We start from the raw sequence: 22,743 nt of genomic DNA on the forward strand, positions 1-22,743 counted from the left end.
TTTTTTTTTTTTTTTTTATTATTATTTTTGTTTGGTTGTTCCCATCCGTTGGTACTAATAGAAAGCAAAGCCTAGTTTTTGCATTAGAACTTTAGCCAGCTTTCTTTGTACCATCAATGTGGTTTTTGAACGTATTTGTATTATGAAAACTGTCCGGATTCATGTTACGGTCCAATTTAGTAGCTCCTACTAAGCAGTGTGGTTTGAACTTCGATTGATAAAATTGTTTTGTGGAAACGCTTCCACCCTTGGCGTTAAAGACGCAAAAGAAGAAAATATTGACTCGTCAGGAGGATGCAACCAAAAATTGTAAAACCGAAGAACCAAACTGAACCATGTCGATTCAGTGAATTGTTTCAATTTTGTAGCATGAAATTGGACTTGGTTTGTATCTAGAGAAAACTGGAACTGTTTGGTTTGATCCGGTTTTTGGCTAAAAAACAGTAAAAAAAACCAATCCAAGTCCCTTGTTTGGTTCGCTCGCCTTCACCGATCACCCTATCCTTGCTCTGGCGTTCTCTAGCCACTGCCATCACACCAGCACTCTTCCAGCCGGCGGCCACCACCATCAGCTTCCAGCGGACACCGTTCTCCAGATATCATTCGTCGTTGCTCCCAGGCCAGCATTCTCTTTAGCCACATCACCGCTCTCCAGCACACTTCAATACAAAAGGCCAAGAAAATAATGGGCGATTCAAAGCTACTTGGAGAGGGTTTTTTAATATGCAAATTACGGTGGTGGTTTATGTTTATCTTGACTGCGTTGTTTAGCCCCAGCTTTGTTTGTCTATTGATTCCTTCAACATTCTCATTATTCTTATAAGATCGTGATTAAATGAGTGGTATGATGAAAGTTAAACTACTATATTGGGATGGGATGTCTTGACTTGAGTGGTTTAATGGAAGTTAAACTACTATATTGAGAGATCTGAAATTATTTTGTAACGTTTGTTGTATGATATAATCACTTGTACATCTTGGTGTATGATCCTACTCATATTTTTTGCTACACTTTGAAAGATAGCAATAACCTGGAATTAATAAAAGCATCCTTAATTATTTGCATATTTTGCCTATTGAAAAATCTCAACCTTATTATTTGGGGTAAGGTATTGAAACTACTAGTGCATTCAAGACCTCACAAGTCATCTAACATCCCTTGACCTATTGTTGCCTCCTAATGGATTTGTCTACAACCATCTCAAACTAAGCCTTACTGGGCTAGGCTTTAACCGATGGATGAACATTTGATCATTAGTCCATAGATGTCTTACAATTTTTTTGAATTCAAACTAAATAATAGATGAGAAGGAACAAAGCCAAATCTGAAACTCCCTTTAGTTGAAGTTTAAATATGAAGTTTTTTTGAGTCCCGACGGATCAGTCTCAGAAGCAGATGACTTTTGTAATTAACTTTGAACAAAGTAACAAAAACCTAAACATCCTTCCCCTGCTTCCTCTGTCTACTTTTTCCACTTTGATTCAGAAAAAGTATTTTGGGAGGCCATTCTTGTAATCTTACTCTTTCAAGGCCTTCCCCTTTCAAATTTTGATATGATCCAACGGCATATGATTTGGCATCTTTATCCAAACATTGCTTTTGCTTTTGCTTTTGCTTTTCTTTTTCCCTTGCTTATTTTTCTTCTCTTTTCCTAAAGTTAAAGATGAATCCCATATATGCAATACCCCAGGCAGACAGAACCAAAAGGGAATAGAGATGGCCTTGGATGTTGCTGCTAATGTGCAATGTTGTGCACCCCTATATAATGCAATTCATTCCAACTCCCTCTCTCTCTCTGAATGTTAGCAGCTTGCCTCCAGAAGCTGGAATAGAAAATACGGACTGTGAGTGATTGAAGTCACTACCACACCCTCCCCTCCCATGGCTGCTGCAGCTTCCCATTTGAAGTTCCTTCTCACCCCTCTAACGCTTACACTTGCGTTGCTCCTCCTTCCTTGTGCCTTCTCCCACTCTCTATCCCTCAAGGCACAAGCTTCTCTTCTGGTTTCCATCAAACAGTGTTTCGATCAACCCACTCCCTTGCTCCTGGACTGGAATGCTTCAAATTACTCTTCCCTCTGCTCTTGGACTGGAATTCAATGCGACCACATGAACACATCACTAGTGTCGCTGGACATTTCCAATTCCAACCTCTCCGGGACCTTCCCCCCTCTAATTCACAACCTAACCAACCTTCGCTTTCTCAACATCTCCAACAATCAGCTCAGTGGACAACTCCACTGGGACTACTCTCAACTCAAACTGCTGCAGGTATTTGATGCTTACAATAACAACTTCAATGGGTCGCTCCCTACGGCCGTCCCTCAACTTCCCAGTTTAAAGCATTTAAATCTTGGCGGAAATTTCTTTAGCGGTGGAATCCCCCGAAGCTATGGTGCGATGGGGAAGCTCACTTACCTGTCGCTTGGCGGCAATGACCTGGGAGGTCCCATTCCCACTGAGCTCGGCAATCTAACCAACCTACAGCGGCTTTATTTAGGATACTTCAATGAGTTTGAGGGTGGAATACCCTCTGAACTCGGAAAGCTTGAGAATTTGAATCATCTCGACCTTGCCAGTTGTAGTTTACGGGGTCCAATCCCACCCGAGTTGGGGAACCTCAACAAGTTAGACACTCTGTTCTTGCAGACAAATCAGCTCACTGGTTCTATTCCTCCTCAGTTGGGCAACTTGAGCAGCTTGGTTTCGCTTGACCTCTCTAACAACGAACTAACTGGAGAGGTCCCCCTTGAATTTGCAAACCTCCGCCAGCTTTTGCTCTTGAACTTGTTCATGAACAAGTTTCATGGAGAGATTCCTGAGGGTCTAGCCGATCTTCCCAAGTTGGAGGTTCTGAAGGTGTGGCAAAATAACTTCACTGGAGCCATTCCATCAAAGCTTGGTGAGAATGGGAGAGTGACGGAGCTTGACTTGTCCACCAACAAGCTCACAGGACTGGTCCCGGAGCGTCTGTGCTTGGGAGGAAGGCTGAAGATCTTGATTTTACTGAACAATTTTCTGTTTGGGCCTCTGCCACGTGATCTAGGACGATGCCAGACGCTTGTGAGAGTTCGGATGGGCCAGAATTATTTGACGGGGCCAATCCCAGAGGGGCTGCTTTACTTGCCACAGCTCTCCCTCGTGGAATTGCAGAACAACTACCTGAGTGGACCCCTTCCACAAGATATGCGAATGCGTCCACTCACATCTAAACTCGGCCAGCTAAACCTTTCCAACAATCGCTTTTCTGGATCCCTTCCCACCTCCATCGGAAACTTCACAAACTTGCAGATTCTGCTTCTGCGTGGAAACCGTTTCTCCGGGGACATTCCTTCTGAAATAGGCAAACTGCGAAATCTTCTCAAGCTAGACATGAACAGCAACAACTTCTCCGGTAGAATCCCACCTGAACTGGGTGCTTGTGTCTCCCTCACTTACCTGGATTTGAGCCTTAATCACCTGACCTCTCCAATCCCAGTTCAAATCTCACAGATTCGCATCTTGAATTATCTGAACCTGTCTTGGAACCATCTGAACCAGAGCCTTCCGAAGGAAATTGGGTCTATAAAGAGCCTGACTTGTGGGGACTTTTCCCACAATGACTTGTCTGGTCCTATTCCCGAAACTGGTCAGTTTCTACTCTTCAATTCCACATCCTTCGAGGGCAACCCTCAACTGTGTGGATCCGCGTTGAATCCCTGCAACGTGTCAACCTCTAAATCTCAAACCTCAACGCCCGCCAATTCCAAAACTGTTGGGAAATATAAGCTTGTGTTTGCTTTGGGACTATTGATGTGTTCAGTAATATTTGCAGCTCTGGCAATTATTCAGACAAGGAAGGCGAAGAAGAAATCAAGTTCGTGGAAGCTAGCAGCATTCCAGAAGCTGGAATTTGGAAGCAAGGACATCATAGAGTGCGTAAAAGAGAACAACATAATTGGAAAAGGTGGAGCTGGAATTGTGTACAGAGGAGTCATGCCAAGTGGAGAACAAGTAGCCATAAAAAAGCTGTTGGCCATAAACAAGGGATCCTCCCATGACAACGGTCTGTCGGCGGAGATACAGACGCTGGGCAAAATCCGTCATAGGAACATCGTGAGATTGCTTGCATTTTGCTCCAATAAGCAGACCAATCTGCTGGTTTACGAGTACATGCCCAATGGAAGTTTGGGAGAAGTTCTCCATGAAAAGAGGGGTGGTTGCCTGAAATGGGGAACCAGGCTGAAGATAGCTATAGAAGCGGCCAAAGGGCTTTGCTATTTGCACCATGATTGTTCCCCCCTAATAATTCATAGAGACGTCAAGTCCAACAACATTCTGCTCAACTCAGATTACGAGGCTCATGTAGCGGACTTCGGGTTGGCCAAGTTCCTGCAAGACAACGGAACATCGGAGTGCATGTCTGTCATAGCCGGTTCTTACGGGTATATTGCTCCAGGTATGTGTCTNGTTTCATGTTTGTTATTTTGTTCATTTGGGCTTAAGCTTGGCTTGATCAGATTCATTCATCACCCACTTACCTTATAAGTTAGAAGTGCAATGCTACAACTGGCGGTCTGAATCGAATAGAGTGAATGCCTGGGCCTGCTGCCTGTTTCTTTGTACGTTATTCCTGCTGGGTCGGGGTCGGGGTCGGTGAACTGAGTCTCCCCAGTGCTACTGCCACTGCCACTGCCACTGCCACTGCCACTGGGTGCTCTTTTAATTCCATTATCGGTTCCCGAACCCCACAGGCGAAATATAAAACAAACTAAAGGGAGAAAAGTGGAGAGGAATTTGCCTTTGCCTTTGCCTTTACCTTTGCCTTTTCCTTTTCCTTTACCCAAATAAAGAGAAAATAGTGGTGAGGATTCCAATTCCAACAAAGGCAAAGGGGAGAAGGAATCCACTAACACAAAGGAAATTTGGGCTTTACCCTTTTTCTTTCTTGTGCTCTACTGTATATTAACTGGAGACATGAGCTTTTGGTCATCTTGAAATCATAGCCCCACCTCTCATTTCCCCAGCCTCGCCAATCCAACGCCTCCTTTTTCACTACAACACAAAATCCTTTTTCACTACAACACAAAATTTTCCCAATCACCAAACTCCAAACTATACCTCCTCCTTTTCTTCTGACCCTAAAAACATGGAGCGCCCACAAACAACACACATTTATACCATCACATTCCTTTTCCCTTTTCCCTTTCCCTTTCATTTTCATTTTCCCATGTTAATTAAGATTATCACTGTTTTTATAGAATTGCCCATTCCTCCTCCTTACACCAATCAAATTCTATAACCTATATTGCTGTACATCCATTGAGTTTTCCCATCAAGCTCAAGCTGTAAATTTGTTTCCCCCTCGTGAATTTTCAAACTAACAACTTCTCTTTTTTGCAACAGAATATGCATACACATTAAAAGTGGATGAAAAAAGTGATGTTTATAGTTTCGGTGTAGTGTTGCTGGAGCTTATAACAGGGCGAAAGCCCGTGGGCAATTTCGGGGAAGATGGTTTGGACATCGTCCAATGGACTAAGATCCAAACCAACTCTACTAAAGAAGGAGTTGTTAAGATATTGGATCAAAGGTTGAGTAACATACCTATAGATGAAGCAAAGCAGATGTTTTTCGTTGCTATGTTATGCGTCCAAGAACATAGCGTGGAGCGGCCAACAATGAGAGAAGTGCTTCAAATGCTTGCACAAGCCCATCAACCAAATACCTTCCACATGCATTGACCTTAACTATTTGCCTATACTCAAATATCAACGCCATAGCCATCGATAGATTGAAGATTCAGTTCTATTCTACATGAGCTGCAATCTTAGCCTCTAGTTCACCGGTTATATGATGCTAAGTGGGGTTGTTGTGATCGAAGATGGCATGCCGATGAAAGTTTGTCCTTTTCTTTTTCTCGTTTTCTTTTTCCACATTTCATTTTCGGTTATATATAAATATATGTGTGTGTGTGTGTGTGTCAAAGTGGTGATGATTGTGGGAGCGGTTGACATGAAGCTTTGTTTCACTATGCGAGGCACTGCATGCTGCCTCACTTCAATGTAGCAAACAGCATTTCATGGCAATAAAACAAAACACAGCCAATCAAGAGCTACCCAACAAGCAAACGTCAAAGAAGAATTGAAGAGTGACTTCAAACAATCAAAATGATATAAACAATAACGACAAGAAAATAATGCTGATCAGCACATCAAAACAAGAACTGATGTCTGTGTTGGGTTCAAGATAGGTGTGTTCTTCAATAGATGCAACGAACCAACTACTATAACTTGTAATGAGTAAACTGTGTTGGGTTCAAGATAGGTGCGTTCAAGACCGTTGCATCAATTTCTTTTTCAAACGGGCTTTGTTAAATTGTCGCTGCCTTGTGGGTACCTTTCCGGGTGGTCAGATCTAAAAGTTGAATCAATTTTCTCTACAAATCAAGTCCTTATCCAATTTGAACATTCATAGTAGACTTCCTTTTCTTTAATCAGTTTCAACTAGTTTCCTGTGAATTTCGGAGCCCTCTGCACTCGATCTTAGAGATAAGAATCAAGATGCTCATTTGGGGCAATTGTTAAATTTTCAACTATTTAAGAAGAGCGTTTATTAGGGCATATTCAATAGGAAGCTTTATACACAAACACACACACACACACACACACACACACACACACACACACACACACACAACGTATTCAATAGGCAGATGGAAATAACCACCTGGTGCAAGTAGCTTCATCTTTCTCACTCTAATTACAAACTGATGACTGTATGCAAAGAACGTCATTAGTGCCAACAATAGTCGAATACATATTAGACAACTTTTTTAGTCCTTTTTATAGCAGATTTGACAACGGCATCACAAATTTCTCTTCTCCCTTTCGAGTTATTCTTCTTGTTATCATCAATGTTATCATTGTCGACGGAGTCGATGGCTACAGCACTCCTGCTTTTTATAGCAAGCGCATCTTTAACGAAAACTTTTAACCGCCACAATGTGTACTCATTCTGAACCAAAAGAATGAAAATATTTATCACACCAACATTGGAAGAAAATGAATAGATTACTAGTCATCAAAATATTATCAGAATGAAGTACTCCCCAAAATCCCCAAAATCTAAGAATGAAGTACTACACTAAACCTTGGAAGAAAATGAATAGATTACTAGGAGAGACATTATTTTAGGAAAAACCAGTGTTTGATCCTTTTGTTCTGGGCGGAATAGCGATATAGCAAAGAGTCTAGATTATGCTCTTACGTCATAGCCTACTTTCTTCTTATTGTTCACAAATCGTGAATTGACCAGCATGTGACACTAATTTTGGCAACATAGATCTAAATGCAAGTAATAGTAGTATGTTATGCCAAAAGGATTCTTATTAAGTTTTAAGTCAAACTACAAGTTTAAGTTTAGTCCTTCAACTAATACGTTAAACTATAAGTTAGGTCATTTAACTTAAGAGTTCGTGTCTATTAATACCAAATTAAAAGTTGAAACTTATTAAGTCACTTTTAAAGTTTTCATATTAATACAAAATTAAAAGTTGAGAAACTTGTTAAATCACTTTTAAAATTTGAAAAGTTAATGGAAACAAACCTAAAAATTTTGGTCTAAGCTTGTAATTTAAATTTACTTTTATAAGTAACCCTCCAAAATTTATCAGAAAGTCATAAACAATGAGGTACTAAAAACTTCTGTGCCTATCTTCAGCATGGGTAGATGATCATGCTATAAATGCCGATGACTAGTAGCACGACCAAAAATGAACAACGTGCCCAACATTTCCTATCTAACAGTATAAATAACATCATAGAATTGAAATGAAGGAAACATAAAAAACATAGAGAGATCATGACCTGAGCATCAATGTCAAGGTCCACTTCCTGAGCAGTTGCTTGAAAGTTTGGATTATTCTCAGCAACTATTTCTAGGGCCTTCGTGAGATCTTCAGGCGACAATCGGGTGAGAGCTATTCCAAGTTTTCTCTTCTCTTCGGTGGACATTTTCCTAAGAGACATTGTTGCCACACAAGAAAGAGTACTAAGTGGCAACAGTTGTTTTAACATACCCATGGACGCTAAAAAAGAAGATTTAAATCTTATCCAACACTCATAACATTCAGAATGAATAGGATAAAAAATTGTCCATACAATTTTTCTCTACAAAACATTTTATTAATGAAATCAACTATGAAAATAAGGCATCCGCATGAATATAAATCTAAACATAATAACAATAATTAATCTACATTTAATCTCCCATTATCCTGGTTCAACTAGTCTCATCATAACCCTTGACCAAGAGGTATGAGGTCCAAATCCTCGATCTTAATTGTTAAGCCAGTCTGTGCGCGAGAGGAAATTATCAACATTAACCACCAAAGCTCTACTCTAAACATACATGTTTATAATTCAACCCAACCCAACCTAAATAGTTTGGATTGGATAGTTCAAAAATTTTAAATCAGCTACAAAGTTTTATGAAAACTCCTCAGTCCAATCATATTTGTCTTGATATTAAATAAAGATGGACAGTCTTTCTTTCTAAAGTGATCATCCCACCAAAAAGATAATTTCAGTGATAAGGCCTATTGCAGGTCGCAAATAGAGTTGTGTTGGCTCCATGACCAAGCCAGGTTCATATAAGTTGGGACCAAGACATTTAACGCAACCCATGAATACCCCAAAAACAAACCTCACACAACGATCTCAAATGAGCTAAGCAAACACCACCCGTTTATATTGTTTACTTTGAGGGCAATGATATTGATCTTCTTTCCAGTCATTAGCAAGAAATACTATCCAAATACCTCCCCATGCCACTTGATAATTTTTGCATCCACAACAAACCCACTAAATCTTTCGTAAATTTATGCCACATATAGACATATTTTACATTGACAAACCTGCATCTCTGGATAACCATTTCCCTGAGACCCTTCAAGTTCATATCGGCCTCAGAAATCTGGAAACAATTGTACAATAATTAATTCAGAGCATCAAATAAGGACACATAATATCACAAACAAGCTGATGAAAAATTGGTATTTTTATTTTTCAAACTGAAGTCCTTTTGAAGAAATCGTGGTAGATATTCCTAAGTTTATTTTGAAGTTTCTATTATTGAAAGTAAATAAGATATTTGCAATTTGGGATCCCAAAGTTGAAAGAAATGGTTTGACCACCATCGTGGTGGATACGCCTAAGTCTTTTGGGTTCCTTAGAGAGAGAAAAGGATTTACAACCTAATAAGGGTAAGGTTGGCTTTTAATCTCCGGATTCAAATTTAATGAAAAAATCCTCTTTTTTTTGTCTCCGTTTTATCCTTTTGGTGTATTTAAGTCGACAAATGATGGGCTTAAGAATAAATTACGTTGAGCTTGGGATGGAGGATTTGGATAAAAAAAAATTATGAAGATCAAAATATCAGCATGTGTAATTTAGATTTAGAAGATCATCTAAATCCCATTGAAGCAGAGGTGATCCCTCCCTCTGAGGATGATTTCCTTGATGATGTTGGCTCTCTTTTTCGTGATTAAGTCAGTCCTGGTGCAAAGAAAATCAGTAATGATGATTTAAAGGATATTGAGAAAGATCACTCCTCCGATAGCCTTTCATGATTTGAGAAGTTTTCTTCCTTTATTGAGAAATCCCTCCTTGCTCTCCAACTATTGCAAGATAGCTTTCATTCGCTTCAGTGGTTGTTTTTGTAGTTTCGGATTTAGTATCTCCTTGCCATGTTGAAGGATCTTTTTCATCTTATTTGTGGGATCTTGAGCTTTTGGTCATTGTGGCAGTCTATTGGCAGGGTTTTCAACGGTCCTCGTTGTGGCAGCAGTTTTTGATGTTGCCTCTCTAGCCTGGTTGACCCAAGTTTAGGTTTTTGCCGGGTGGAGTATGGAACCTTTAATAGTTGAGGGGTTTGGTTTTGTCTTAAGGTTCCATTGTTCGTTGAAGATTTTGACATTTTCTCACGATGTATATTTCAAAAATCTCTCGGGGTTTGGCAATTGAAGCAGTCATAGTCAGAACTTTTCTAAGGTTTTCCCTTTGAAGTTCGTTTTATATTGGTTCAGTTCTCTTTTGCTTGGTGGAGTGTGGGCTCTTCATCAAGCATTCTTTGGTTCAGTTTATGTGGAGTTTGCTTTGGCCTTAAAGAATCTTAGCAAGCATGTTTCTCCACGAGCTAGTCTATTTTGAATCCGTTTCTCTTGCTTCCTTTTTGGGGTTAGTTTTTCTTAGATTTTATCAGTTTTGTGGTGTGGCTTTTTTTCTTTTGTTATTTGTCTCTCTCTCTGCCGTGTGAGATTGTATGAGCATTACTCTCTCACCTCAAGGTATCTCGATCCCTCTAAAACTTTTATTACTTTCTCCCTAAAAAAAAAACCCCAAACAAAAGCACAAAAGCTAGCAAACCATGACAAGCGGCAGGTGACAGTTTTCACAAAAGAATTACGAAGAAGATCCTCCACCTCTCTTTGAGTCGACTACATCCTCAAGTTATGAACTAGAAAAATCTAAGTAAAAAAAAACATAACTTTTCATTGAAAAGGTGAAAAAGAGACTAATGCTCAAGATACAGGCTCCAAAAAAGAAAATACACAGGAACTATGCCTTGGAAAGAGAAAACAAATAAAAGCTAAGATAAAGAATACCCATAGGAAAGTATGATAGCAAATGGGCAATTCAAAGCAGCCACGATAGAAAAAAACTTCAAAAATTATCTGAGAATGGAGCACTGCTACAAAACTCCAAGAGATAAAAAGATCCCTCCAAGAGACAAACAGCATAAATTTTGCGAAGGGCAAAGAGGAGAGAGACTTCCAACCAAGGACCAAACTTGAAACTCAAAGAGCTTGAAACTAATGCCAAAACAAATTGACTTGGTGCTGTTAATTAAGGAATCAAAAATCACTTCCAAAAATAAAACCATCAATGCAGAATCTTCTAAACTAGGCATAGTAATGAAACTAGCCATATTAATGAGAATGATGAGATAACAACGTGCTCCTTAGATCAAAATAGGATACCTTCTTGAGAGATTTCATAAAAGAAGTGGCCGAAGAAAAGAGATCAAAGGAATCTTCAAAAACACTTCAACTTTTACAGAGAAACCATCAAAAGGTGGTTGGATGCTTGAAAAATTCAAAAGGCCGGCCTTAATTGATCCATTAAGAAGTCATGCAAAGGCTCACCAATAAAGGACTCTTAACACCACTGCCTACAACAAATTAGAAATAATTGCTTCAACTCCCAAGAACCCCACCGGCAATACATTATCAAAATGACCGTATCATCCAATGGATTATCAAAATGTTGTAGATCAATCTCTACACAACTTAAAACTGACTACAGATTCTTCATCAAAGTCAATAAAGCCAAGGAAAGAGTTTTTCTGAAATGAGTCATTGCCTTCATATGGATTTAGTAAAACATGGACAAAATGAGATCCTGCAACGTTAATAATACACTGATTGGCTTCTAAAAACTGAGTCTAGGCAGAGCTTGTACCAAAGTTGATTGAATAAAAATTTGGAGCATGATTATTCAATAACAAAATGAGATCCTGCAAGGCTAATATTACACTGATTGGCTTCTAAAAGCTGAGTTGAGGCCATAGAGCTTGTATAAACAGTTGATTGAATAAAAAATTTGGAGCATGATTCTTCAATAACAAAATGAGATCCTGCAGGGCTAATATTACTCTGATTGGCTTCTAAAAACTGAGTTGAGGCCTTAGAGTTTGTATCATCAGTTGATTGAATCAAAAGGTTGAAGCATGATTCTTCAATAACATCATCATTAAATGAGGATAGATCAAGGACTTTGAAATGCCAAAGGCCTGAAGACTTTCCTAGCATAAAATTCCGAATATGCATTAATAAAACGGTCTTTTACTTCCAATGCTCCGATTTTCTCAAGTGTCAAAAACCGAGGAAAACTCTTCAACCGTTGCCTTAAACGTGGGCCCTACATCAGATAAACCCTCCTTTGATTTATGAGAAAAGTTGACGGCAGTTGGGACATCTATAGGCGGGCGCAAAGTTTCCTTTCCAAGCAGACTTCCTTCAATTAATGCAACATTCTCTGTCTGGATTAATTTTTTCCCATTGGAAATCGGAGAGAGAATCATTAGCCAACTTTTCCCCTTCTCTCATAATTTTTGTCTTCCCATCTGAGAATAGAGTCGATCCTTGGACGTAAGCAGAACTGTGACTCAAAAACTCATTATCAACCAGAGGAACATTCATATCGACATTTAAATTAACCATGGTATCTCCTTTTGAAGTCTAATAATTCCTTGAAACTGATGAGAGATTAAATTCATTTGTGATTCTTACTCTTGTATCATAGAAAATCCTTCTTCTTTTATCACCTACAATATTCTTTTTAGATCAATAGAATTTGGAAAGTCATCAAATGATAGCGTTCCCTGAAAAATCCTTGGTATAATGGTCTCCAAAGAAAACTTCCTCTCCCTAACTAGTCAATTGTTGGTCTTCAATCCAAAACTTCGTGCAGCACAATCCTGCCTAAAGAACTCTTGCATAAGGCAGTATGAATCATCTCCCAATAAACACGCCAACCTCTTTTATTTACCAACGGGAACCATTACAACATTCCTCTTGCCCTAAATATTGATGGGGTTGCGTTCAAGAACCCAACCATAAAGATTTCACTTGTTACTAATCTGCTAATCCCAAAATCACCTTTGGCGTGTCTAAGAAAGTGAACATTTGGCGTGTCTACAGCCTTTTCAAGCCAAAGAGTTGCCTGAGACAAATAAAGATGGAAAATAGACAGCTTCAGACTTTTCTTTTACCGTGAAAAACTCATTATTCGAAAAAAGGATAGAGAAGAGCTTCTCCATGCAACAACTACTTAACTCCATATTTTTTAGAGACACTACCCAACATAAATGAGACCTAAAAAAACAGAATTGAAAAGAAAGAACTTGTGAAGAGGATCTAGAGAAGAGATCAATGGAGTCCCCATTTTGGTTTGGTGTTTCTGGTTCATATTTTTAGTTGTTTTTTTAGGCGAGTATTTCTTGTTTTTTCTCCAATGTTTGAAAACTTTAAAAAGCTAACCTATCACTTTTTATACGTAGATACCAATAAATCCTAATATTTAAAAAGTCATTTACCCTCAAAAAAATAAATGAATAAATAAACTTAATAATTCCTAACCTCATTGCTTATATCTCTTGCCATGTTAGCGTAAGCTGCCTCCTGTGCATGCTGCATATCAAACTGAAACTCGACTTCTTCCTCCACTTTTCTTTTTTCCTGAAAAAGCATGAACATTTTCTTTAATGGAAACCACGTTTAATGTTCAGAACTCAGGCTAGTGGAAAACACACAAGTCATTAAAGCATGTAGGTTAAAAGCAGCCATAGATAGGGTAAATATTACCTCCTCGGCAACTTTGGGCAAAAGCTGCAGCCACTTCTCTTCAAATTTTTCCAGCAAGGTTTTTGCCATCACATGAACATCATTCTTTTCATCGTTATATCTCATTGCATTCTTAAAAACCAATCTCACATCAGCATATATTTCACGGACATTCTTGTACCCAGAACCATCTTTGGCTTCCATTTTGTTTTTAATTGTACTAAAATCCATTGGTTTGTCAATAACCTAAACCAGTAGCAATTGAAGGAGCATGCAGTAAAGATACCATCAACAAAGATGAATAAAGAAAGGTAGATGCCATATTCCACACAAAGTGAAAAAATTTAAAACTAGCATATCTAATCCAATACTAGTCATAAACAAGTGCCTCTAGTATTGCCAAACCGAGGACGTCATTTAGATGCAAGCAACCATCCTACCTACCCAACTAACAGCAGCATCTGCAGCATAACCAATAATTGCAATGCAAATATCTAAGAAGCAGGGACAAATTACTGCTCCATTATATGCGTACAGATGTGGTCACCAACTCAAAGGATGGTTAACGAAGAGTAAAGAAAGCACACAATAAAGTAGAGATGGAAACAATGCCAGTGAAACCAATCCTCCTCCCTCATCTCTATGCTCTCTTCTCACAATAATATTCTAAAATTAATACTGCAGGTATAATTAAGCAATGAAGCATAATTTGCACGACAATCGTCAACCATCTGTACATGGCAGCAAAGATGATGATAGACCTGTAGAGTTGCGAGCAGAATCTAAGAAGCGTGAGCATTATACTACTTTCTCCATATAATACATGTGAAATTTTTTTCTGCTATTTTTTCTCTTTTTTAATGGAAAAAAGGAAACATCCTTTCCCGTAGATAGTTAAGATAGACTATATGAACCACAGAAAAAAGAGTACGACAAGAAAAGAATGATGACAAGGACTGCTAGTTTCCAAAATTCATATTTTCCAATAAGGATCTTCTGAGGCCCTGTGAATATTCCTTGGAACGAATAGGATAAAAAGACATTTATCCTAGATGTGAAAGCTTTATAACTATTTAACAAATTTGATATGACACATAGTTTGGAATAGGATATTTAGTACAACTTCCAGTACCTTTTTTAATGGCCATGGAAACATCAAGATGAAACATAATTGGCCCTGCGAAGAAGTACAAGTAAAAGAGGGATATCTGAGTTTTTAAGTTTCATTCATCGAAGTCTCAACTTGACCCTGTGAAGGATCAACTATCTGGTCTTGGTTCCTAATTGAATTTTCTTTTACTATAAACCTTAAAGATACATTTAAATTTATTCTTTCCCTATAAAAAGGACATGTAATTCTCTAAAAATAAACAAGAAAAACAGCAAGCTAATTTGAACTTACAACAAAAACCAATGGTTTGATTTTGCAATTTAAAGGTTGAAAATGTTTAAAGATACATTTTAATTTAAAAATTAAAAATAAAATAGCCTTCAAATTTCAAATCCAGCTGCCGGCCATCTGAGCTTCTAAGGAAATGCCAAGCAGAATCACATGGAGGCAGGGATATGATTATATATAATATTATAGTATTATATATCCAAGACTAGGTTGGGAATTGAGCTTGGGCTGGGGCCTTGTGGATGTCACTAGGGAAGGTAGGCAACAGAAATATATAATATTACAGTATATGTATGCCGTTCAGTGGGTTTGGGTTTGATTTCAGAGCCCAAAACCAAAACCAAAACCAAACCATATATTTCGATTTAAAAAAACCCAAATGACCCAAACCAAACTGCAAACTGCATAAACTCAAAATTTGATTCAGTTTGAATTGTTTTATCATTTTTTTTTTTCTATTTTGGTGTGCATCCTACCTATAGGATTGATTATTAGGAAACTATTGCAAAAAGTACTTTTATCTCTAGCAAAAATTTAGATGGGTCACTTCATGACCTTGGTATAGAAATGATTTTCTTAATGGAAAACTTGAGGAAGTGTTCATGAGCTTACCATCAAGTTTTTAAATTAATCTTGAAAAAGGCAAAGCGTGCCAAGTAAAGAAGTCTCTGTATATACTCAAACAATCTCCAAGAGTATGGTTTGATAATCATTCTACTAATAACAAAACAACATTTTTTATTGTTTATGTACAAGAAATTCTTCTTATATGCGATGACAAAGTAGAATTGGTGCCAAGAAGAAAGTAGAATTGGAGCCAAGAAAAAAGTATAATTGGAGCCAAGAAGAAGCTTGCAAGTGAGTTTCAAATCAAGGACCTAGGAACACTAAAATACTTTCTAAGAATGGGGCTTGCAAGATCCAACAGTATTTTGTGAATCAAAGAAAATATATCATTGATTTACTTAGAGAAATAAGTCTACTCGAGGTAAAAAAATGACATCAAAAAATTATGGAAAAACTCATCTATTTGTCTCACACATGTTCAAATATTACTATTGTTGTGAGCAAGTCAATTCATGCCATCGTTAGGACCAATTCACTTTGAAGCTTCCTATAGAATCTAATGATATCAGAAGTTAAAAATATATATTGTTTAAAAGTACAATCATCTACAAGTTGAAGTTCATACAACAGATAGAAGGTCTACTCCTAGCAATTGTTTCACCATTGGAGGTAACTTGGTTACTTGGTAAAGCAAAAACAGCGTCGAAGTAGTATTCAGGGCTAGGCACGGTATTTCTGAAGGTTGGATAAAAAGGCTACTTGAAAATTTTAGAGTTTTTCAGAAAGCACCCATACGGGATGCAACAACAAGGTTGTCATTTCCATAGCCAGTAATCCAGGTCAACATGATAGAACAAAATATTTTTTAAGTTGACAAACACTTCATAAAGGAGAAAATTGACACTATGTATTTGTTATCTCCTAATAATGGAGCCCATAATTCCATTTAACATAATAAGACAAAACATATGAAAGTCTCAAAAGACGAGTGAGTGACGGGGAGGTGGAAGGGAGTTTTGGGAACAAAGCCCCCGGATTTCAAAGTTCAGCCCTACCCTCTCGTATCTTTTCCCTATCTAAGCTATATCAACAACAAATACTTCATAAAGGAGAAAATTGGCATGGTTGTGGATTGTGTATTCCCTTATCTCCCAACAACAGAGCAGATTGTTGCTGTTTTGACTAAAGGACTGCCAAAAGTACAATTTGATAGAATGATTGACAAGCTAACGATGAAAAATATATTTAAACAAACTTATTGTGTTGATGCATTATAAGCGTTGGTGTATTATTAGTAAATATTACTTGTAAATGCTTAAATTAGTTTATAGTTTATTTTTATTTTTATTCCTCTTTCCTTTTTGCATGGGTCTTTCTCCAACATAAGAGGGCTATATAATTCTTACCTTTAATTCATTGAATACAAAAATAGTCTATTCCATCAAAATTCAATAATGAAACAAATTCGGGTCCAGCTCCATATTAATAGCATTAGTACATCAAGGGAAGGATATTGTACCTCGTAATAGTCATGTAAGCCAAGACCTTCAACATCGACAGGGTCCAAAAAGGGCCACGCCCACTTGTGTTGACTGATCTGTAAATTAACAAGTTAAGCAAAATTATTGACACTTGAAGAGTTAATGTAAAACAAAAGAACTAAGAATTATCCCCCAGATATGATGAAAGACAATTGCAGATTTTAACCCTTAGACAGGCAAAAACTGTATCCAAGCAAGTAGATGCTTAATGATTTGATGTCAAACAGCCAGAAGTCTCTTGTACATTCTACCTAAGCGACAATATTCCCCTCTTGTTAGAATAAGGGAAAATATGCAGAGCTAAAAGGAATGTATGGAGGAATAGCTAACTAGACGGCGAGTTATGCATTTAAGCATCAGGTTTGAAAAAATGAGGGCAAAGGAGCATTAAAAATCTTCAGCATCACAGAAAAATAAAGTGCGACTCCTTAAAGGCATCTTCTTCAACTCTGCCAAGGAAAGTATTCCTAATGTGGTCATAAATGCTTGGCATATTTACACCTGCAAAGCAATCCAAAGCAAGAATCCACACTCAAACCTCTTTTTGTTGTTTTGTTTTATACAATGATGGTGGTGAAGAGTGAAAATCAAGAAATAAATGTTCTACAATCATCCTATTAAAAAAAATCTTCAATTTTCTTTATTTCTCTAGGAGTTTGGGGAGAGAGGCTTCATTGACTAAGTCATGAATAAAACTCACGTTTATTTGTTGTCCAAGGAGAAAAGAATTATGCTCAAAGGGTGAAGAGTTTTAAACATATCAACCAAGTCGCCAGCTTGTACAAGATTTTTGCCATGATGTTGACTGGAAGGATGAACGGTTTTTTCTTCTACAATTCTGGTAAATTAGGAAGCTTCTGTGACTAAGAGACATATTTTAGAAAAAGTGCTCAGAGGAAATGAGACAAATGAGTGTACGACAAGTAAAAAGGACATTATTTTTAAAATTGATTTTTGAGAAGGTTTGCGCTCATGCGAATTGGAAATTGTTAGATAAAATGCTTTTGGAAATAGGTTTGCTCGGCAAATGAAGATCTTGGATTTGTTGCATATATTTTACATTTTCATCTATAGAAGACTATAGAGAAAAGACCTCTGCCTCTAGAGGGCTTAGACAAGGAGATTCTCCCTTTTGTAGTGATCTTAGATGTTTTTTGTAGACTTGTGGAAATGGACATCGAGAAAGGGGCAGTGGACCTAGGAGAAGTATTTCTTTTCTAAGGGAGGGAGGATGACTTTAGTCAAGTTGGCTCCAGGTGAATCCCTATATATTTCTTGTCTTTCGTTTAAAATAAAAACATGGAGAAATGGGCAGTGGACCAAGGAGAAGTCTTTCCTTTCTAAGGGAGAGAGGATGACTTCAATCAGGTGAAACCCTATACATTTCTGTCTGTCGTTTAAAAAGTAAATTGTAAGATGCTTTTCATGGAAAGATTAGTGTATAAAGAGGGATGCCATCTAGAGAAATAGGAGGTTAGGCATAGAGAATATGGCACGAAGGGACTTAACTCTCCTAGCCACAAGGTTGTCACACTTACATTTCGAGACAAATGCTTTGAGACATTGGATAATCACAAGGAAATACGAAGGTCAGTTGATCATGATTATGGACTCTAAAGCTATATTTAGAAGTCCATAGAAAAACATCTCCTGTTGCATCCCCTCCTTGAACATTTCATTAAGTTGTTCATGGTAAACACGGCTCATTATTCATTTTTATATGATTTCTAGATCAATAGTAATTTCCTTTCAAGTTCTTTTCGTACACCTCTATAATTATTCACTTCAAGCATGTTCTTCAGTAAATTTCCATTTTTGTATTATCTCAACTCGATCTGCTTTATCTCTTTTTTTTTTTTTCTTTTCCTTGATCTAGAATGCTAAATTCCGAAGAAAGCGAAGTTTTGTGCTTGGATGGCTTCTTTGCTGATGTTAAACGTTATGGACTTATTTCAAACCTCTTATCCGTGGTTATAGGTCCCTAATAAGGTGAGATGTAAAAGAGGTCTAAGAAGGATCTCGAACATGTGCTTTGCAGTTGCCACTTTGCATTGGTATACAAAAAAGAACAAATGGTTGCTACTTTGCAATGAAACTAGCTAGCAATTTCTTGGAAATGTTTGGAGTTAATTTGGCTCCTACCAAAATTCATGGGGTCATGACAGAAGAGATGTTCATAATAAAAGAATCTTTAGGGGTTGGGATTAGGCTTGAAATACAATGCATTCCAATCGCTCTCTGTGTGTTCCTTGATGAAAGCTAGTTTCTAATCAGGAGGAGGGGATGCAAATTTAAAATACATTTTAAGAAAGTAAAAACTCAAGGCATTGGCATTCATAGTTTTACATCAGGAAAAAAAAGTAAAATTTATAAATTTATAGACTTAAAAAAATTTAAAATATCCACCTACCGACCATGGTAAGTAAAACTACATTGCAAATCAGGCTCTTTATGACGAAGAAGCCTGCTTTTAATCATTTGGTATCTTTTCCCTCCATAATAAAACAGTCATTGAAGTTCAGATTGCAGCCGAAGCCAAGAACCATAAAGAGAAGAAGAAAAAACTTAAACTCACCTGACGGAAAATTGTAGCAAACTGACGCATAAGCTCTTGCATTCTCTTTGCAGCCGCTCCTTCCCTGCGTGAGGAGTCTTGCTGTTGCTTCCTGATACTGGTTATATGTTTTTCCTTGTCCTTATCCTTCAAAGTTGAACTAGCTTTTGAAATATTCTGCTGGGCATCACCTCTAGCCAAATAGAATTGTTCAATTTCAATCACTCTCTTCTCAAGCTGCAAGATTTGCTCAGAGCTAATAAATTATCCGAGTAGAAAAAGTTGGCAAAATTATAGGTTGATGGCCTAAGAAATAAGAATTAAGATAAACAAATTTATTCAATATTAAGTACGTTTGAAGCGGACAATTTTTAAAGATGCGAGATCAGATTCTCTTTGCATTGGTAAGACACACAATGCAGGAGTATAAGCCCGAAGCAGTTTTTTAAACGATTTAAAAAGTACGCGTTAAATTAGCAACTCCCCTCCTCCTATATATAATAGCTGAAGGCTAAAGGAGGGAGGATTAAACTACATCAGTTACCATAAGTTAAAGATAAAAAGTAAAAACTGATGCCAATTAACTAACAAAATAAAAGTTAAAAGCCTACCTACATCACATAGCCCAGATTGCTTTTCTTTGGAGTATTTTAACGATGATGATATGTTATAAAAAAATATATGTATAAATGAAACTTCCGATGAGCTTTTTGTGACTGGTATTGTGATCAGTGAGACCTATATTACCTTGGCTATTAAAAACAACTAAATACATTATCAACTCTACTGTATATTTCAGTGCCTACGATGCAATATTTTGAGGTCTTATCTTCTCCTGTCCAGTATTTTCTTTTCTAAAGCTAATGCACTTTTTATTATTCAAGGTTGGGTGTGTCAAAGACGATAGACAACGAGTACATATGACATGGATACAGAAAAAGCCGTGGAAAAAAAAACTTCTTATCAATCTGAACTGAGAGGCCTCACCTTATCTATCTGAACTGAGATCTCGTCAACACGATGCATAAAGCCCTCCGCTTCTGCAGCATCACCAGTGTCGTTTCCTTGTCTAGAATCAACAAAATCTGGAATTGAAGAAGGAACCGGTTCCATCTGACAAGAGAACGACCAAATTTGAACTCTGAGCATGAAAATTGTGGAAGTAGGGCTTGGTGATCGGTAATAGCGTCTAACCATGAAAAAGTGGTTTAATCGTGTCGAAGGAACAAAGAAGAGGAAGAAGAAATTGAACCCTAGAAATTAATAATAGAAAACCAAATTCCTAGTTACCTACCACTTCGCCCCAGGCCGACGATCAGAAGGCGTACGAAAAACCAAATGTGTTGCTGTGCCTGTGACCGTAACTACTCGTTGTAGATACATATATACCTTTGCAGTGACCATGAATCCATTACACGAATTACGCGCGGGTGTAGTGTATACTTCATTCAGAATAGGTGTTGTGAATCATGATTCAATTATAACTCATAACCTTTAAAATGGTTTCAAATTAATCATCCATCTTGCATTCGCTTAATATAAATATGGAAACATGGCATTGTGGAGTTCTAGTCACATTCAAAGTTTTTGGGAACAAATTTGGGGTTTAGAATCAGATAATCTTGTCTTCGGTGTTTGAGGAAAATAAAAAATGTTGAGGGATAATTAGACCACAAAGGACTATACAGTATGAACGAAAAAGATGAAAAACAAACAAAGAGAACCATTATTGCTCCGTAGATTTCTTAGTTTTTAGGATAAAAACACTTTTCCTTCCTCGGTAACCTTTTTTTTATACAAAAATCTATTAGTACCCCCTTTCCTTACTTTTTTTTTTTTTTTTTTTTTTTTTTTTTTTTTTTTTTTTTTTTTTTTTTTTTTTTTTTTTTTTTTTTTTTTTTTGGAAGAAGTTGATTTTTATCTATCATGCGTGGTCATGATCTTGACACGCTCACGACAAGCTTAAACATTACCTAAGTTTTATATACATTTTTTGTCCGTCTTTATGGCTTCTTCATAACATAGGCAATGATTGTTTTTGTCAACGGAACATTTCTGGTATGAAATTCAAGCTTATTTGCCCATACAGCCACTCGTGTACACATGTTCAATCTTCTACAACTCTATATGACTTGCTCTACACTTAGGCTAAGTTTATATACTTTTTATTGTATTTAGGCGGTAATTTAGGTGTGTACTCTAATATGTTGTATATATATTCACATTATGCTAAATAAAATATTACAGAAAAACTTTCTTGACATCGTGAAAATACTTATCCATCCTATCAATTTAAAAATCCCTAGTCACTGTCTGATAACCACGAAGTTGGATCACTTCTACTATTTTTTTTTTTTTTTAACCAACATATTCTAAATCCCAAAGTTAAGTTTGATTCAATTGCCGACGGTTTCCTTATGATTTTAGCAAATATTTGGAAGCAAGTAGAACAATTTTATACACAAGTTTCAGCACAAATGGTGAAAAGATTGATTCTTCCTCTCCTTAATATTTTGGTTCCGGGGATCCTTAATATTTTGGTTCCGGGGATCAAACATATAATTTAATTTGTCATGTTTCATTCACATTTGATATTGTGTGGTCATGAGTAATGACACTTTCATTAAAGACTTACATAAAGTTTGCGTGTAGGAGATGGGATGATTAGACTTCAGACTCCATGCTTGTGTTTATGGATCACGAGGAGCATTGACTGAAAAATCATAGCGAACGGTTCCTTATGAAAATGTGGCAATGAAACTTCGGAACCAATTCAACCGTTAAGGTCATCTATCAAGAACTATAGGCAAAATCTTAAAACGTTACATGCTTGCAAATGTGGACTTCGCATTTGTAATGTTTCCCATCAATTTTTTTTGTTGGAATTGATGATACCTTATGTTCTCTTGGTAGAATTTAGTCTCTCGTCTCAAAACTCATTACCATCGTTCGATGGAGCCTATTAAACTCTCATACAAGGGGAGAATTCTTGTGATATGACTCACAATAAAGTTGTTCCTGCAAAGAACCATGTTTTTCTTTTTAAGTGGCATGTCTATAAGGAATATTCGATAAGTGCAACAGACCAGACAAAGTCTCACCTATCTCCTACTTACTGCAAACAACCTAATCATGATGTGTCCACCTGTTTTAAAATCCATGGCTTCCGTGACTGGCGGTAGTCGCGATCAACAGATGGGAGAGGAACGACAAAGACTGTTCTCCAATTCTTTTCTTTTCTTTTCTTTTCTTTTCTTTTCTTTCTTAAGAGGGGATGGAGAAGAAATATGTTAGGCA

General features: G+C 37.3%; 2 protein-coding genes and 1 long non-coding RNA gene across 8 annotated transcripts; 2 read left to right on the plus strand and 1 right to left on the minus strand.

Annotated features, from left to right (window-relative positions):
• The first annotated feature begins 1,663 nt into the window (after positions 1 to 1,663).
• On the plus strand, positions 1,664 to 6,426 carry LOC111497170 (leucine-rich repeat receptor-like serine/threonine-protein kinase BAM3). Its single transcript, XM_023147861.1, has 2 exons — positions 1,664 to 4,439; positions 5,387 to 6,426. Exons 1-2 carry the CDS (start codon positions 1,883 to 1,885, stop codon positions 5,722 to 5,724), a joined length of 2,895 nt encoding a protein of 964 aa, XP_023003629.1. The 5' UTR covers positions 1,664 to 1,882; the 3' UTR covers positions 5,725 to 6,426.
• A 169-nt stretch (positions 6,427 to 6,595) lies between these two features.
• Positions 6,596 to 21,013, minus strand: LOC111497172 (transcription factor GTE1-like). Of its 6 annotated transcripts, none has more exons than XM_023147866.1 (9): positions 20,741 to 21,013; positions 20,434 to 20,559; positions 19,468 to 19,683; positions 16,871 to 16,948; positions 13,407 to 13,631; positions 13,182 to 13,280; positions 8,898 to 8,956; positions 7,849 to 7,999; positions 6,596 to 6,997 (listed from the first exon to the last, which is right to left on the minus strand). In XM_023147866.1, the coding sequence occupies exons 2-9, from the start codon at positions 20,557 to 20,559 to the stop codon at positions 6,803 to 6,805; spliced, it is 1,149 nt and encodes a 382-aa protein (XP_023003634.1). In that variant the 5' UTR covers positions 20,741 to 21,013; the 3' UTR covers positions 6,596 to 6,802. The 6 variants fall into 6 exon arrangements, with proteins under 6 accessions (XP_023003634.1, XP_023003633.1, XP_023003632.1 ...); XM_023147865.1 differs by having other exon boundaries at positions 20,434 to 20,587; positions 20,737 to 21,013; XM_023147864.1 differs by having other exon boundaries at positions 20,434 to 20,587; positions 20,741 to 21,012.
• Positions 18,133 to 20,411, plus strand: LOC111497174. The gene is made up of 3 exons (XR_002720573.1): positions 18,133 to 18,148; positions 18,769 to 18,881; positions 20,331 to 20,411. It is a non-coding gene; the product is annotated as an uncharacterized LOC111497174 (long non-coding RNA).
• Positions 21,014 to 22,743: the final 1,730 nt, after the last annotated feature.

Source organism: Cucurbita maxima, unplaced genomic scaffold, assembly GCF_002738345.1.
Source record: "Cucurbita maxima cultivar Rimu unplaced genomic scaffold, Cmax_1.0 Cma_Scf00023, whole genome shotgun sequence".
NCBI lineage: Eukaryota > Viridiplantae > Streptophyta > Magnoliopsida > Cucurbitales > Cucurbitaceae > Cucurbita > Cucurbita maxima.

Coding starts and splice junctions, on each gene's coding strand:
- LOC111497170 (XM_023147861.1), top strand. CDS start 1,883: ATGGCTGCTGCAGCTTCCCATTTGAAGTTCCTTCTCACCCCTCTAACG.
- LOC111497172 (XM_023147863.1), bottom strand. CDS start 20,643: ATGGTTAGACGCTATTACCGATCACCAAGCCCTACTTCCACAATTTTC. Junction 19,684..20,433: donor TCTCAGTTCAGATAGATAAG/GTGAGGCCTCTC, acceptor CAAATCTTGCAG/CTTGAGAAGAGAGTGATTGA. Junction 13,281..13,406: donor TGCCCAAAGTTGCCGAGGAG/GTAATATTTACC, acceptor ATGCTTTTTCAG/GAAAAAAGAAAAGTGGAGGA.